General features: G+C 37.5%; 1 protein-coding gene across 1 annotated transcript in view; it reads right to left on the bottom strand.

Annotated features, from left to right (window-relative positions):
- Positions 1 to 18,554, bottom strand: part of ZNF704 (zinc finger protein 704) — a 47,622-nt gene that overhangs the window by 12,859 nt on the left and 16,209 nt on the right. The window contains exons 3-6 of the mRNA XM_063299420.1: positions 6,435 to 6,538; positions 3,974 to 4,206; positions 2,975 to 3,075; positions 922 to 1,183 (exon numbers count right to left, since the gene is read on the bottom strand). Coding sequence (XP_063155490.1) covers positions 922 to 1,183; positions 2,975 to 3,075; positions 3,974 to 4,206; positions 6,435 to 6,538 — 700 coding nt within the window. The remainder of the gene's footprint in view (positions 1 to 921; positions 1,184 to 2,974; positions 3,076 to 3,973; positions 4,207 to 6,434; positions 6,539 to 18,554) is intronic.

Genomic DNA, 18,554 nt, shown 5'->3' on the forward strand with positions numbered 1-18,554 from the left:
TTTTGCTTGTATTATGCATTTCAATTAAAAAAAAATTCTAAACTTTTGTAAATGGCTTTTGGTTCATTTATAAAGAATAGCAGTTTCTCCTTATAAGAGATAATTAAAAATATGTTATTTCATTTTTGTTTTTTTCATAAAGATCACCATTTCAATTTATGCAGTAAATGATCAGGTGTGGTGCAGACTCCAACTTACTCTTTATATTGGCAGGTGTTTTAAAATATAGGTTGCTACAAGGAATGAATTATCTGAATAACATTTGCACATACCCATAGATCATGAGGGTCTGTTCAGGCACCATATGCCATGTCAAGTTAATTCCTCCCAGACTTATAAGTTAATATAAATTTTGTAAATCTGTAAAAAGAAACGGAGCTCCAAACCCACCTTCAAAAGATCTTTCATAGCTTCTGTGATAAACAAATCCAATTTATACAATGAATTACCATATTCAAATTAGCATGAAAACATAATTGCTAGTTTAAATGCAACAATCTTACTTAGTGAGGTACAGTGTACTTCACTTTCTCCTCTCCTCCTTTTTTCCATGAGAAGAAAGAAGCTTTTGATTTTGAATAAGATGTTCTTCCATTATGTCAACACCAGGAGTCTCATTATTTGCAAACAGTGGTTTGAGTATAACACATGACCTGCACCCATAATTTAATCCTGGCTTAGTCTCACTAACCACAGTGTAAAAATAGTTTCTCAATTTCAGTTGTCTACTTTAAACATAAATTGTCAAGTTCAGATGTCCCAGGGAACTTCCCAGCAAGAAAGAGGAAGAGAAACAAGAGGAAGGTATGCACAAAACTAGATGTCATCACAACTTAATCATAGCTTGGTTCTATTTTATTACTTCTGAACCCAGTTAATACAATTTATGGATAAAAATAAAATAAAATACAATTATTTTACCTGGTAAGCATGATCGGAGTGAATGAGGTAGAGGTTGGTAGGAGCTGAACGGCTTAGAGGCGTCATCCCTTTAGCATCTGTTTTGGCACATGATAGTTCACTTCTGTTCACATCTTGGGATGGAAAAGAAGGAAGAGATGCTAGAGAGGGTGAAACTGGAGATAAACTATTTAATCCATCCACTACTGAGTCAGTGTTGAGACGTATCTCTGTGTAGTAAAAATCTTCCTCTCCATCACTGTAGTCAGATTCTCCTACACGTCTAAAAAATGACAGTCAGAAATTATTAATACTCTACCACATTCATTAAAACAAAAAGGGGCAATATATTACTATATGAGTCTATGCAAACAAATTGAATTGCTCAATATTTTTTCACCACTACAACCAATAGTATGTATTTTATTTAATATGTTCGTGTCCGTATGGGAGAGAGAAAGAACAAAATAAAACAAAGAAATACTTGCACCTGCATTTCTATACACAGGACATGTCGAAAGTTATATACACAGTTACATACAAAAGACTTTATCTCTTCAGAAAGGATCCACTGATCATTTAGCATACTTATTTTTCAAGTGCATAGAATATGCCTTCAAGAATGTTGAAATAAAGAAGACTTAAATTTATTTTTCACATTTTATAAATTAGGCTACTGGCAACACAGTTTAATTCAGATATACAGAGACTGTCATTTATTCCTCATATTTGTATCTGACATTGCCTTCCAAACCTTCAGCACAGCATACGTGGATGGAATTATCTCCCTTTATTCTTACAACAATCTGGTGAGGCAAAGTAGTTTGGGAGAAATAAAAAATATATAACTGTACCTAGATCATGCACTGAATGGAGATTCACAGCCATTTTTTCCCACCCACTAACCATTTTATTAAGATTTTTTTTAATAAATGCAGACCTGAGTTTATGTGAGAAATATATCATGAGAAATGACACCACAGTTCAGTGGGTTTAATTTTTAATTATTTCCAACGTGACTGATAGGAGAGTTTTTAGATATTGAAAATCCTTTGATCTCACATAAGTCCTAGTTCTTCCCTCTATTTTGCTACAGAAAGGAAAATGGAAGGTTTTGTTCTAGTTTTTAAAAACTTATTGCCCGTTTTTCAAAATTGTGTCCAAAACATATAATTCGAATTCATCTCAAGGACTGAAATTGGCTTATTTTAAACAAACCATAGTTAGGATTACCACACTTCGTTGGGTCTGAATGCATCAAACTGCAGTGAATCAAAAACTGAGGCAAAATTGTCTAAGCTTATCATGGCGATACAGGAGGAGGAGACATAAGGGGGGACACATGAACCAAAGATCTGCAGAAGCTTGTTCCAGTCATAGTAAGTCACATTTCTCCAGATGTTATCCCCAGAAATAACAGGAATCTTTTTTCAGAGAAACTATGTATCTTTTTTACAGAAACAATAACTAAATATTCCGAAAACTCTCCATAGATTTTATTAAAAGTGGTATCAATTCCATTGCTTCATTTACAATAATTACGAACTCAAATAATTAAACTTCATTGGCACACACAGAAATGAACCCAAAGTGGCTGGTTTGCATTTTTGACTTTTCCCTTTTTGGAGTGGCCAAAAAGGAGAATAAATCAGAATTCTGTTTCATGTTAGGAAAAATGGTGTCTTGATTCTTATGCATGTTTTCGAAATTGTGGCTTAAAATAAATTCTATTTTCTTTAGCAAATCAAGAAAACAATCTAGGATTGGTCATTGGCTTGTATGTCAACTGATTAATTTAAACTAATTTATATATAACAAAAAGCTAGGACACTGCTTAAATGAAACTGAATTCTTGTTGATTCATTCCCCTAGCTCAAAGGACTGATAAAACAGACTTCAATGTTATACGCAAATCCCTGTATTGAGAGAAAAAGAAATAAGGGAGTTATCATTAGTAATAGCTAGATTATAAGCATTTTCACTTGGTCATAAATCTTAGTGAACTTGCTTCTAAGTAATGCTAACACTGGGATAAAAGTTGTTTCATAGATAGAAGGAACTGTAGTCCTCTCACCCAAGATGAATAGTCCGGATGTGTTTCTGAATACCAACAGCAGTGCTTAGTACCTTTCCACAGTTTTTCCAAAGGCATTTAAACATTACTTTCATGGAGTTCTGAGAAATTAAACAGACAGCACAATCTGTATACATTCGTTAACAGGCATGGATTTCAAATTAAGCTATATTCTGCTTGGTGAAAGGTCCCCTGTGCAAGCACTGAGTCATGTCTGACCCTTTGGGGGGACGCCGCTTTCGCGACATTTACAAAAATACTGAAGTAAATTAAAATTAAAATATAAATACATACATAAATATTTATAAATAATAAATGATAAATAAAATAAACAGATGAATTAAAATTAAAATTGAGCCATTTTGGTCTAGCGGTTAAGGCTCCGGGCTAGAAACCAGGAGACTGAGAGTTCTAGTCCTGCCTTAGGCATGAAAGCCGGCTGGGTGACCTTGGGCCAGTCACGCTCTCTCAGCTCAACTCACCTCACTGGGTTGTTGTGGGGAAAATAGAAGGAGGAGGAAGTATTAGGTATGTTCCCCGCCTTATTTATAAAAATAATAAAGGTGGGCTAAAAATAATAATAATAAAAAAAAAATGTTGCAAGCATAAATACGTTTAATGGGACATGCCTACTGAACTTAGAGGGATTTACTTTTGAGTAACAAGCACCTGAGCGCAATTTAAGTTCACAATTCAGAAACAGAACAATATTGATATTTTGATCAATAATCTTGCAAGGCTAATTTGGAACACTGACATAAGTTCACTTTGTATTTCATATTAGAATGGCAAGAAGTAGCTGACTTTAATACAAAACAGTACACAAGTAGGAATTTCCTAATATCTCGTCTACTAGCAATTTATCTGTAAAAACCCCAGTGCTTTTTAGACAAAAACTTTCTTTTAAGAGGGCTAAAACGATTGGCACATGTTTTCCAATAATGAAGATTAAATAAAGGCAAAGAGTAAAACAAACAATAAATTCAATATCAGACTCACCTTCCTTTTCCTAGGAATGGGTTCATCAAAAAGAAGACTGCTAGTTTCAGCCTCATCAATGCCATCATCAGTTTGAGATGGTAATCGAAATGGTTTGAAGCTGTCAGCAGAAAGGGGTGGTGATGGGGTGGATGGGTTTGACTGGTCACTTGGAGCACTCCAACTCCAATACCCACTGCTGCTGGTACTGGAAGGCACAAATCCTCCTTCTTTCCAAGATCCGTTTAAAGATTCTATAAATTAATAAGAGCATTAAAACGTAAGGACGATATTGGATAAAACGACACTTTTTAGCAAGAGAATTAGGGCAGTAGAACTGAAACCATGCATTAATGAAGAGTGCTGGGATATCTAGATTATGCACAATTAACTGAAAAGAAAATTACTGTCTACTAAGATATAAGAAGTACACACACCCCCGCCCCAACTTCTTCTTTGGTGAAGCCAAGTCCTCCTTTGCACTTGTAAGATAAACAAGTTGTCTTAGAAAATCGGACCTGTGGTTCCTATCTGGCTAGATGTATAACAAAACAGCTGAACAGAAATCCATACCTAAGGACAGATAATTGGAAACTCACACTCAATACTAAGATACTAGAAAGAATGCCTTGATTATCCTTATGTCTTGTAGTGCCATGCTTTCATGACTTTTTTTACCAGTTATATCTAAGCAGGACATCTGGTACCAACCTCTAAGTTGAGAAGAATTTAAATATGCTGCTTGTTTCCCTTTGGATTCTCTGAATAAACAGACAAAACTACCATTCATGCAAATGGATTTTAAAATCATTTAATTATGGCATATCTGCATTTTCCGGCTCTTCCATTTCTATGTACTGGTCCTAAAAAAAAGTTTAAATCAGAAATAAAATTTCTGATTTAAGGAAGTGCAACCGAAGAGAGTAAGGTTGAACACGAAGTAAAAAAGTAGTTACATCATCTTTACCATGTTCTCTCTTTCTGAAATGTGAATATCATTCCAAACCTTTCTGCATATTACATGCAACTGCAAATTCATTTCCTTTTATTTATTTTATTCTTTTAATGGAACAAAGGTCTTAAATATTGTTATTTAAAAAGAAAGATAAACAAATGGAGATGGTTGCTGAACCTATTCCTTCCCATGCATCTGTTACCTTAGGAGACTTCTTCACCCCCACCCCTATCAATAATAGGATAAACATGTCCCAGTAGCTGCTTTTGATTCCCATGTCCACTTGACTTTGCCTTCATCACATCCCCACCCATTCCTCAGGCAGCTTAAAGTCATTCTGAGGGGTTCTGGTTTAAAAACAGTGCTCTTTATCTTCTCCCAGCACAATTTCTGCTATTGTTATGATCCGGCATGCTTCAAGAGCAATATGGCTGCTGACATCGTTAGAGATGGGATCTGCCCACTCCCGATTGGCTACTTTACGTTGACACTGGCATGTCCCTCCCCTTCTATTGGCTGGGAACTTCCCTTCATGGGCCTTTCAGCTTTGACTGTAAGAAAGATGAATATCCAGCTTCCACAGAAGTATCTGTTCATATAATGCCTGACGAACGCTTTTCTAAAGCACTTCTTGGGTCTGGCGCAGGCTCCTTATGAAGAGCAGGTCTTCTGACATGTCTTCTGAACATGGGTTTATTCTTTTGAAAGAGAGCACCAGTTCTAAACAGCACGAGAGACCATTTCAAAACAGAAAACAAACAGGCTCTGTCTGCTGTATGTTGCTAGGTGCGTCACTACTGATAGCAGTACCGGTTTTCCACTGCTTCTGTTGACAGAAGGAGTTTCATGTGGCAGTACTTTTTACACTTTTCATTGCTTTGGGGGAGAGGGAGCACACCATTTTATCTATTCAATTTCAGCTTTGGCAACACTATGTGCCACAGTGATGGCTGTGGTTATTATGTGTGGGCCAATGGCAGTCCCTCACTTCTTTTGGCAACTGGCAGCCATGAAGGTCAAAGCTAGATTTCTTGGTCATTCACTGCCAGCACTGCCACTGTCTTGCAGTAGTAGTCAAGGACCATCTGTTATTGTTGCCTCCTAATTCAGTCAGTGCCCGTGGTCTGGCAACCAGGCTATATTTCAACACCGGTTAATGCTCTAGCGTAAGAAAACATGCACTAGACCCATATTCAGAAAGAACCTAATTGACAAGTCACAGGCAAAGAGAAGGGATTGTGCTGAGTAGAAGAACTGCATGGGAGGCCCCTCTCTCCTGCTTCACTCTATGGAACCCTCCATGTCTGCAATCTGTTAGTTGGACAATTAAAGAAGTAGATACACCCTCTAGTATAAGCATCTATTTACACTCACCCACTCCACCCCACCCCACATTAGGGAGAATGGCTGGTGGTTGGTCTTCCTACTGGCAGGCAGGAGGGAAAACAAAGCCTGGTACATCTACCAATCCTTTCCCCAAACTTTCCTTTTCTTTCATAATCTCTCCTAAGTAGGAAACATACTCACCATTAGGACGGATAGGAGGGCTGCGAACCAAAGGACTGGTGGATAAAGTAGTGAGAACCATAGCTGCCGTGACTTTATCCATATCTACTTCTTCTGAAGATTTTCTGAAACAGAAGAATAATAAATCAGGAACAAATGAAGGCAGAGTTAGGAAGCAATGTGCCATTAACATTCCAAATTCTAATTGCTCTTTAAAAAGCTACAACCAAGAGGAGATGTTGGCCCAGGATCAGTTCAGTGGATAGTAGCTGTTCATTGTCCTGGCTTTCAACATGCACCCAAAACTGTCTAGCTAAGTCATGCCAGAACATGGCAGTCCAAACAAGGTGGCCTAGCGATACCTCCAAAAGATTCTCTATCTCAAGCAGTGACATATATTTGGCAACAATTTCTACTGTGGTGGGGCAGGAGAATTGTGGATTATGTAGATTATGGAACTTGTATTTTACAGTTTATAGCTATACATAGGAACAACCAGTTCCTGAAAGTAAGGATTAGATGGGAGAGGCAAAAGGCAATACATTTTGTTATGTTTTCTGTTCTTTGCTAAAGAGTTGCAACATGTGATAGTTTTTACTTTTTTAAAAAAATCCCATCCTGTCTGAGTTGCTCATGAAATTAAATGCAGTATCCTCAAGGCAAAAACTGTGCCTCATTTAAAGCACATTATCTATGGAGCCACCTTTGTTTCTAAGACTGCTGTGCTGGTATTAATCACATTAATGAATACAGTATAAAATCCACTATGTTTATAATTCAACCACGTGGCATTGCAATTGATGGAAAAGAAGTAAGGAAAAAAATGCTTTATCATTTGTATTCACAGAAGGACCCCTCATCTCAGGTATACAGCTGCCTCTGTGGGGGAAGTAAAGGTCACAGGGATCTGTTAAAGTTCCTTTTAAAAAAGGCCTGGTAAATGGATGTGCAGCTACACAGGTTTTGAAATAAAAATCCTGTAGGGCTATATTTAACTGTGTAATCTGAAAAAAAGGGAGGAAAAAAGGGAGCTGAAATTTCTTCCCTACAGGTGATATTCTAATATAAGCTCCCTTCCCTGTGGTAGTGATTAATGATAATGATGATGATGATCAATTACTGGTTGCAAAAGTTGGTTTGTCCCTGATGTATGGTATGGATAACGTATTTGATTGTTTGGGTTCTCATTCCGTATACTCTTGCTTAAAGATATTTAGATATTTATTTCTAGTTCTCAGCAATCCTCACTTCTGCCTTCTGTCTTACTGTTCCTTTTCCCTTTTTCAGTTCTTGTGAAGGGTTCTTCTTTTTTTGGGTACAAATTGTTTTGCACAGTTTTGTATCCTAAGAGAGATCTTTTTAACAGTAAGCAATTTGGGAATTATCAATCAAAACATGCACCATGACACAGATGCACTGGTTAACTGCCACACTTTTCAAATTATACGATGGGCTTAATACGTATGTTTTTCCATTTTTAAAAAATTAAGAAGTTTTTCAATGGGGATCATAGAAAGGGGGGCAAGGGAATAGTTGATGAGGACTGCAAAAAAAAAAATCAAGCTGACTAGAAGATGGGATTGAAGTAGGATACTTTATGTAGTGTCTGATTTCTTCTTCTTTGGGACAAGGTCCTTCTATCCTGAGGAATAGAAAAAAGAGCAACTGAATCACATTCATGTCACTGTCAATCTGTCCATTCCAGCATTCATTCTTTAAAATCTGAGGATTTTCAATAATTTGTGATGCCATTTCTCATCCTTTCCCCCTTTCATTCTGTTCTGCTGGTGAGCACAGTGAACGCTAATCATCAGAGGGCTGAAATAGCATAGCTGTAAATTGCAGCAACTCCTCCTCAATGAGATCATCCCCTAACAGTGCAAATGAGAATGACATAATGCTTCTCTGAAGCCCAACATGCATAGAGCTCATTCTCAAGCCGCAGCTACTTTTCTTTTTCAAAACAGTTTTTTTCTCCTAAGATATTTCATTATTTCATTACACATTGGGGGACGGGGGAAGCAGATTACATACAGAGCTGCTGCTGCAGCAGGAAATTGCTCTGCTTCCTATCTCTTCTGTTCTCTACCACCACCACCACCCCTGCCATCTCCCTTTTTTTAGGTCAACATAAACAATAATGTATTTTCTTTATCTGAAGAAAACTGAAATTACATAAGTCTTTGGATAGGAAAGGAGGGAGAAGGGAACCAAACCAGAAATATGGAGCTTTTAAACAACATGTGCAAAGGAAAAGTCTCCTTCAGGTCAAACTCCTGGAGGTTTCCTGAAGTTGTCCATGCAATTTTCTTGGCAACAATATAGTACAGAAATGATTTCTTCTTCTGGAATTTATTTCAACTTCCCAGTTTAGTCTGTGGTCCTGGTGTTCCCAAGTACTCTTCCATTCCAAAATTAACTAGGCTCATCCCTTATTATCTTTCAAGCTTAATCCAGGTCAGTCCAGCCACTGCTATCTGCTGAGGCTTGGACAGCATGTACATTTCACTAAATTAAAGTCAAATTCTTCTCAATTAAGGATTTCTACCTTATACTGATATAGGCTTGGGCAGTGGTATCTGTTGGGCAGTGTTGATCTTCAGGACCACAGAGGCAACTGTTGAGCAGGAACCCAGTCAGTCCCACCTTGCCTCTGAAGATGCCAGACACAGTTGCTGGTGAAATGTCAGGAAATCTGTTGTCTAGACCACATCACTAAACCCTGAAGCCCAACACTGCCCAACTATTTCAACCTTGTTTGACTTTCTGTAATAATAAGTTTGACATTTTTATCAACCTCCTCATCATGAACACACAAAATTTCTGCAAACCCTTTTATCTAGAAACATCTGAATAAGCATGGAATAAAGATCATGTGAAATTTAGGAAAGTACTATACATTTTGGACCTGGAAGCCCTTCAAGCCAAAGACAGGCAGTCTCTCTACAGTCTCCAATATTCCAGCCATGTTATAAGTTGCCAATATTGTCTAGCCTAATGAGAAAGTTCATCACATGGTATGGTATTTTAAAGATGTGCAGCACCAAAATATATGTAGCTAAAACTGTATGTGATACTTAGGAATCTGTGCCTCCATTCTAAGTGGCAGTCACTGTGCATGAGCAATTCAGAATTAGTGCTACTGCTTGAAGAGAGAGCAAATGGAAAGTTTCTATTAGTTGCTGGAGAATTGGGTTAAATCTTCATCACAGTTATTGTAATCTTGAAAGTGGATGACTACAATAAAAAAAAGAGTTATGATTCAGTTCTTGATGGCTTATATACAGTTTGGACTCATAAACAGAAAACAGCCTCACTTACATGTTCAGTTTCTTGAGAAAGGCATATGGACACACAGACCAGAAGCACAGTATTATAGCATCCTGGGTAGAGGTATGGCAATAACGCTCCCCTTTGCCCACTTACTTTCTGAAGAACAGATAGCACTTACTGTCCGTACTATTTACTTCCATGATGCCACTGTTCAAATTTCTTTCATAGGCACAGTCTCCTTCCTTGTTCCATCAAAGGAAATCATGAATGAAGAAAATCCAAAGGTAATGGCATCAAACATCTACCCCACCCAACCTCTTTAATAGGCAAGGATGAAAGAATTGTAGTCTAAAACCTCTAAATTTTCAAGGGACCTGGCTAAATGGGTTGTGTGAATACAGTACAGCCTATGAGTCAGAAGGAAACATACTCAGTTCCCAAACTGTATTAGCACAACGTGGATGAAAGCAGTGGAGTGTGAAAGAGACAGGGGTTGTGCAGCCAGTAAGCTTCTTTGCAGGCTGATGCTGGAACATTTGTATGCTGTCATGATGCACACAAATTAAACATTCACCAAGATGATAGCTTTTTCCCTTTTTGGTTTTATCAGCACAGGTGTCTGACACTTCAGCAAGGATATTTGTGCATTTAGTGAATGACATGAAACAGATAATTTTACTGTTACTGCTGCCTGCTTTTGAATCGTTTCCTGAAATCCTACACCATTTCTTCAAGCCTCATGCTTGCAAATGAAGTATAACTTTCTTTTTAGGCTACTACATCTATGAAGTACATTTGTCCAAATAAAAGCACTTGGCAGAATCACCCCCTCAACATATTACACTGCTTGGTGGTATGATCACAGTATCGCAGGCAATATAAATATAAATAAGAACATTTATCTTTCCAAACTTACTCCCACAAGGAAAGGATGGAGAAAAAGAGACTACATGCAAACAGCCACACCACCTTAATTGTTTTTAACAAATACAGTCAGAACATTGTAATAGGAACACCATAAAAGTAAAAAGTTACATGCACAACACCAATTTTTTCAAGGAGGGCGTGTCACTATGCCTAGACTTCACACTCTATAGTTGTGATCTTAGACTAGAGAACACTGAAGATGGCTAGGAGAATCTTGGCAAGATCTCCACTCAGATATCACATTTAGACATGCTAGCCATGTGAGGCTGTCCAGCTCTCCTCCTGAACACAACTGCCCCCTTAAAATGTTACTATATAGTACAAAGCTATAAACCACTGCTTCTATATATCTTTTAAATTTTGCTAATGAAAATAACATTTCACAAACTTATGATTGACCATTTTCCATTGGCATACTTGAGTCTGCAACAGCCTTTATAATACTTATCTGCCCTTGCCTTAAGAAAATGAGACATTAATGCAAGCATTCACTTGTATACAATGAGTTAACAATACACTGAAATTAATCAGTCAAAATGATTGTTCCTATGCATTGAAAATTACAATTGCCAGCAACTATTGGAGGGGCTCTGGGGCATATCTACCCCTTAAGGCTAGACACTGTGTACTTAGCATTTCAATGGTATTTATGAAAATGCAAATGTTTGATTTTTAATAATTTTTAAGAGACTAAAAAAGGTGCCCGCAGTAGAATTTACACATACAATATCTTTAGAGAGAACAAATGAAACCCAGAATGTTATCTAACTTTTCATGGGAAGTAAGTATAACCCTATATATTACCCTATTCAGTAGTCTTTCTCAACCTTGGCAGCTTTAAGAGGGGTGGACTTCAATGCCCAGAATTCCCCAGCCAGGCTTGCCTGGGTGGCTCCCATTCTACTGGCATTTGGAGGGTATGAAGACCTGACTCTTTGTCCTGTCTGAGTAGTGTGTGCATGTTTTTCATTGCTGCATGGTTCTGCCATCTTTTTGCTCCTTTGTTTTTATTGTTATATTGTTTTGTTAGGAGTCGGGTGGTATACAAATTTAATAAAATAGTAAGAATAATTTGATTGTATTTTAACTGGGTTGCAGGTCTAATTTATAGGGCTGTACATAAACCTACTTCCTAACTTATATTATTTTAGTGTGCCTTTAAGAAGAATGAGACCTTCCAATAGGAATTTAATAGAATGTTTCTGAAGCTGTTTTTCCCCACAGAAAATTTAGATGGACATATGGATAAGCAGTCAGCAAGGGCAGTAGTTCGAATTTATAAGGTTATAGCATAATGCGCAATTTTAATTTTGAGTAGTTTCAGATTATTTATGAAGACAAATTCAATGCAGAAAAGATGAAAAGTGCTAATAAAGTTTGCAAGTGAGTTGCTAATAAAACCATTTTTCTACTAGTTTTTGCGTTCTTGCTCTATTTCCTTCAATAAATATCTAAACTGAATTATTATTATTATTATTATTAAATAAACCAAAAAATATATATTTTTCTTAACTTGAACACTTATTTAAAAGTTTTAATCTAAAACGGACAATTAGATCAATTTGCGAGGAGAATGAAATGCAGCCAAGTCAGAATGAGAAAAATTGTAATTAAACTTCTACCTTGAAGTTGATCTGAAGCTTAGATTACTGCGCGAAGCATATTATTTCTGGAATTAACGTAATACTGAAGGACATGTTTCATTTATATTTTTCCTTTTAGCTGTTATAAGAAAGTTATTACACATTTCTTTTATTCCCAAAGAAATACATTTTTTCATGTTTTTCACTCCTTGAATAGTCAAAGGAAAGGGATTTATGGACATTTAGTACTCCTAAGTATCAAATGACATTATCTATCTTTATCTATCTATTTATCTTTGCTTCACTAGAGAAATCATCACCTCTGTGAATAATCACATCAGTTTCTTTCTACACAGGTGCTTGTTCTTATTTCCATATCAATAATTAGTGTTTGCCAATAAATGTTACTAAATCTGTCTGAGAATTAGGTAAGTCTAGTCACAATACAAATCTAAATTATTGATTTGATGGTACAGTAGAGAGAATTGGAGCCAATTATTTGAAAAATAAACTAAACAGTTGTTCTTTCTCCTACACACAGAATTCACATAATAACCAGTGGGGCTAGTTTAACGAGCATGATTAAAACGAACCCCAGTGTAATGTAACGTGAACGCAGCTATGGTACGATAGACACTGGCAAGTGTCAGAACATGAACTATGCTTTTCTTGGGGCATCCTTAATGACATCTGCCTTTCCAAACCTGATTACTGTTATTCAAAGACTGCTCTGAAACACCACCAGTAATATATGCAGCATTTGCTCATATTGCTGCAGTGGACTGTGTTTAATTAAGTACCCTACCTCCATGGGGAAGTGGTTTTAGTGTTCTTCATCAGGCTGGAAACTATTAATATTGAACAGAAAAAATGCTAGATTCTCCCCTTTCTTTGAACATGAATGGAGCAGTGTCCCTGGTAGCATTACTATTCTGAGATAATATATGAAACGTGCTATATTTACTATTTCCTTTTCTTTTGAGGCATACCTACCTAACCTAGTTCATTTTAACCAATGTATTTGGATAAATTAATTTCTTTCCTAATTTACCCCATTGGTAATTTATATTGCACACACCTAAAATGAACTGAATTAGCTCAAAGTACATTCAAGCTAGATTTGCACTCAGTTCTTTTCTTTTACAAATATTAGCTACTGGAGATTTTCAAACACTCATTCAAAGTTGCTATGCAACAAAACTTCCAAACTAGTAGAAGTTGCTCAGATGGGGCTTTGGCATCCAGGAAGAGAAATGATCTGCTCACACGTCATTTTGGCAGTTTCTAAATTCAAAACACCTGCGTGCTGAATTATTATTTCTTTCAGTGTTCTTTAAAAAGCCAAAGGCTGACGTAAGAGATTAACTGAATCTGGAAAGGAATTGTGATCTACATTTAACTTTGCCTAAACTCCTTGGCTAATCTTGAAGTAACTAAGCAGAATTGGATCTGGTTAGAACTTGAATGAAACACCACCCAGCGTTGATTTAGACTGGAGGTTTTTAAAAATCCAGAAAGAAAGAGGCGAAAAACCATTTCTGTGTTATAATCTCAAAATTAACTTCATTTATTCATTTAGAACAATTACATTCTGCCCCAATTATGAGGGCACATGGACACATCTATTTAATCTCCGGTAACCAAGCATGACCTGAAGGACTCTTTGAACTTTGAACAAAACAGAACCTGAGCTTTTCTATTTCAGATGTTTTGCTGTTGCATAGCTACCTAACCTTGCACAATAAAACAGGTGCTGGGGAATAAGGAAAGGACAGGCAATAGCAAAAGCTAACACACAACCGTATTTCCCTTTACAAGGGTGGGTAGGGCTGGTTCATTCTATAATGTGAGCTTCTTGGATATGCCTTAAATAAATCTATGCTTTTGATCACACTGTTTGTCCTAAATGTAAAACATTACATTTATCAAAAATAGCAAGACTTCAGTAGGAGATCTTGAGCAATGAGTGCACTAATTTCTGTCCTGATACATGAATTATAATCTATTTACAACAGGAATAGGCAATCTACTGACTGTATGGGACTTCTAAAACCCACAGATCAACCTGCAGAATTTGGCAGCAAAATGATTGAATTTTGGCATTATCATTTCTTTTTCTCAAAATCTGTTGGAATAGGAATGGGAAAGACACCATTCCCAGCCTTAATCCATCCTCCCTGACTGTAATTGTACCCTGGAATCTGGCCGTGTTGCAAGTGAATTCCAATGGATAATTTGGGGGTCTTTTGGAGAACTAAAGGGTTTATGGTTAGAAATGGAGGGGTTGGTCTTTTGCTCCAATACTCACTTTCAAAGTGCAAAATTGGACAAAAAGAAAAAGCTCAATCCCTTCTGATGGCATTGCTAGAAACACACACAAGCCTTCCAGTTGATTAGAGGACTGTACTGTAGCCAAGGGCAATCCTGCCTTACAACACTCCCTTTGAATGGCTGCCTGTACGTGGTGATGACTTTCCACCTGTCTTCCCTAGCCTGATTCCCTTCAGAAGCTGATGGGGATTATGGAGGTTGATGTCCAGTGAAACCAGACAGCATCTGGCTGGAGAAAGCTATCTTTGACAAGGCTACGCTTCTAACGTATGCTATTTGTTACATAATGAAGCCTCTATCACCATTAAAACTTTTGCCGGTATTTTTAAAAGTAGTAATAATTAAGGTGAATTCTAAAAGTTGTTGTACATAGTTTCAGATCTTGTACTGATATCTCCAACAAATCACAAATTACTTCCAAGGCACTGAATGTCTTTCCTTGACCAATAGAAAAAAGGATTGAAATTTTAAAAGTGCATGTATGTACAATTCTCTGTATTGCTGCCAAAAACAACTTCACTCTTCTAGAAGTATATGTGCAGTATATATATACACGCATGTTCTGTCAATTTTTGCATTATTCATGGGTATTGAAAAAGCTGAGGACTTCAGCTGCATAGGATATCCACTTTATTCATAGAAACAATGTTAAAGGTCAAGAGGAATATTATCTATTTTCATTTTGGTAATTATTTTCAAACTCAGTATATGAAACAGTAAATTCAACTAAGTAGATTGTATATGATAAAATATATGTATTGTTTTTCTTTTTATGGGATAGTTACCTTAATCCCTTTTGCAATATTAAAGTTGTAAACACTCTCTAGTGCCATCTGGTGGATCTAATATAAACCTATTTTGTAATCAAGGTAGAATGGTTTTCCCTGTGACACTCTATGGAAGTGAAAGTTGGACTTTGAAGAAGCAGGATAGGAAGGGTACTGATGCTTTTGAACTCTGGAGTTAGAGAAGACTCCTGAGAATACTGTGGACAGCCAAGAAAACAAAGAAACGGATCACTGAACAAATCAACCCAAAGTTCTCACCTGAGGCACAAATTACCAGGCTTGAATTATCCTATTTCAAAAACATTATGTGAAGACCTAGTTCTCTAGAGAAGGCTCTAATTCAGGGAAAAGTGGAAGGAAAGAGAAGAAGATGACCATCACCAAAGTGGATGGACTTAAGAGTAGCAATGAATGCACCATTGTAAACATCCAGTATGAGGAACAGGCCTTATGTAGGCATTTTTGTAACTATCACCAAGTATGATCCAGGGAGCTCAATTCTGAATGATATAATGTGAATCCATGATAAATTATCTCTGCTATATGAAAATTCTGATCACTTTTCAGAATTTGGTGCGGGGCTGGCCCAATATTGTTAAACAAGTCCTGTTTTCCTTTTACTCATTACTGGGGAAACAAGTGCAAAGCTTAAAATCTTTGTTGTAGTAAAGTAACTAATTGTAAGCCATCCAGATTCATGAATGTGAGTTAGGCAGCTACATAAATTGAATGAACGAACAAACAAATAAAGAAATAATTATAAGAACAATCCACAAGCATGCAGAATATGAGCTAAGATGTCATCTGTTTATCTCAAGGACTGAAATATTAAGGATTGTTTCTATTATGGAGGAGGTGGCAACTCTGACATTTACCTGTTACTGAGAGATTCAACTGCTACTGCAAGTTAGCTATCCCTCACACAGGGGCTCAAACTATACTGGTGGGTCATTTTGTTAATCATTGTAACAACAAGGCCAGGTTTGATGCCAGAGTTTAGCATGGAAACAACACTGATCATACTTATAGATGATCTCTGGCAGAACCAAAATAGAGGTAGCACAACCCTTCTGTTCCTGCTTGATCTCTCAGGGGCTCTTGATACCACAAATCATCGTATCCTTCTAAGCTGTCTTGAGGATAAGGACCAGACAGTATTTTGCAGCAGCTCTCCTCTTTTCTGAAGAGGTGGTTTTAATTGCTGGTGGGAGGGAGGGAGAGATTGAGCCCTAAGCATCCCAACTCTGGGGCACTGCAGGGCTTGACGGTCTCCCCACCCCTCTGTAAGATTTACATGAAATCACTGGATAAGATCATATGTCTGCATGGGACCAGGTTTCACTGACAGCCAAATCTGCATGTCAGATTTGTGATTCTGTCAAAAATCTACCCAATTGTCTTTGGATAATTGGTCTGTTTGGGTTGGGCTGGGGAGAAAGAAGTGACAACTCAATCCCAGCAAGATGGTGGTTTTCAGTTTGAGGGCCTACCAATTTCAGTAAGATTCCTGTTAGTCCTGTATGAGGTTGCATTCCCCTGAACAGAACTGGTTCACAACTTGGGGGTCCACTTGGACTCACAGCTTCTGCTCAAGGAGCAGTTGGGAGTTATGGTCAAGAGAGTGATTCTGCACAGCTCTGTCTTGTGTCCCAACTATGATCTTTCCTGGAACAGGAAGTGTTACTCACTGTCATTCATACCTCAGTCACCCCTTGACGGGACTACTGCAATGTGTTTCACATGCAGCTGCCACTGAAGAGCATTTATAAGCTACAACTGGCCCAGAATGTAGTGGCTCAAGTAGGTATGGGTGCATCTTGTGATGCCCACATAACACTTCTACTGCATTGGTTACCTTTTGGCTTCTGGGCACAAATCAAGGTGCTATTGTCACTTTTAAAGCAGTGCATGGTTCTATAGGTATCTATAGGACTGCTTTGCCCAGGAACATCTGCCCACTCAATAAAATCTAGCAGGGAAGGCTCTTTATATGTCCCTTTGTTCAAAGATTGCCAACTGCAGAGACCATGGAGTCATGCCTTCTCAGTTGCTGCCCCCCTCCTATGGAATAGTATTGGCCCTGACATTCAAACACCCCCTTCCTATCTGGCCTTCAGGAAATTAGTGAAAATTTGGCTGTTTCATCAAGCCATGGGGACCACTTCGCTATCATGGTCCTCCTGAGGAGAAATTGGTTTTATTCTTCTGCATATGTCTCCCAGTATTATGTTATAATACAAAATTTTGTTTTTAAATTCAATTTGTAATGTTTTAATCCCAATTACATACTGGGAAATTGCATACCACTCAGAGTCAGCTGACTGGAGTAGCCTATTAGACTTGCAAATAAAGAAACAAACAAATAAGAACACATTCCTCCTACCTCAAATCATGTAGTATGCCTCAAACTAATTCACACAAACCCCTAAATAGCTTCCAAATGACCTACTGCGTTCAGCTCTTAAGAGCTAAAAAATTATCTGCACCACTGCAATTCAGGAACAAAACTTGTATTAAGAAAGTAGCCTTTATTACTGTATTTTTTATGACTTTGCATCTCTCTCTCTATAATGGAATGTGAGAATGACCTTGGAAGACAGAAGGAAGAGATGCTGCCTAGGGAATGATCAGATAAAAGGGGGAGGAGCCCACAACCGAGTAATGGGCAGAGAAAGAAACTTAGGAAGGAACTGCCCTAACTTGGGACAGGGGGAGATCTGTACTTTCAGATTTGCAAGATTCTGTTAAAGTAGCCTAACAATAAAGAAGACGTAGCTCATCTGGTCATGTTTCCTGTCTGGTTTACCTGGGAGGGCTGATGCTGTCTTACATGTGTACATACATGTTTTATATACACACATATACACACTCAGATATTTTACCCATACACACATATGAACAGTTGTGGCTTTTTACATCTTCATTCCTTTGCTTCATTTAGAATTACTGCACTGAGTAGACAGTGTATGAGGAGAGCTACGTTAGTTTATGGGGGCAAAAAATCAAGAAGTCTGGTAGCATCTTTCTGATTAGCAAATTTTATTAAAAGGCAAAAAACTCCTTCTGATTTTTTTGCCCTGAGTAGGGCATTATACTTGATGGCCTAGATGGCCTCTTTCAGGGATATGTCATTATAAACCACTATTAGATTCCACTAATTGGTTAGTGGTGAAACATCAAGGCTTCAAATCACTCACTTATTTTTAGCAGTGAGTGAATGAGTGAGAGTATCAGCTCCA

This window comes from Candoia aspera, chromosome 3 (assembly GCF_035149785.1).
Source record: "Candoia aspera isolate rCanAsp1 chromosome 3, rCanAsp1.hap2, whole genome shotgun sequence".
Classification (NCBI taxonomy): domain Eukaryota; kingdom Metazoa; phylum Chordata; class Lepidosauria; order Squamata; family Boidae; genus Candoia; species Candoia aspera.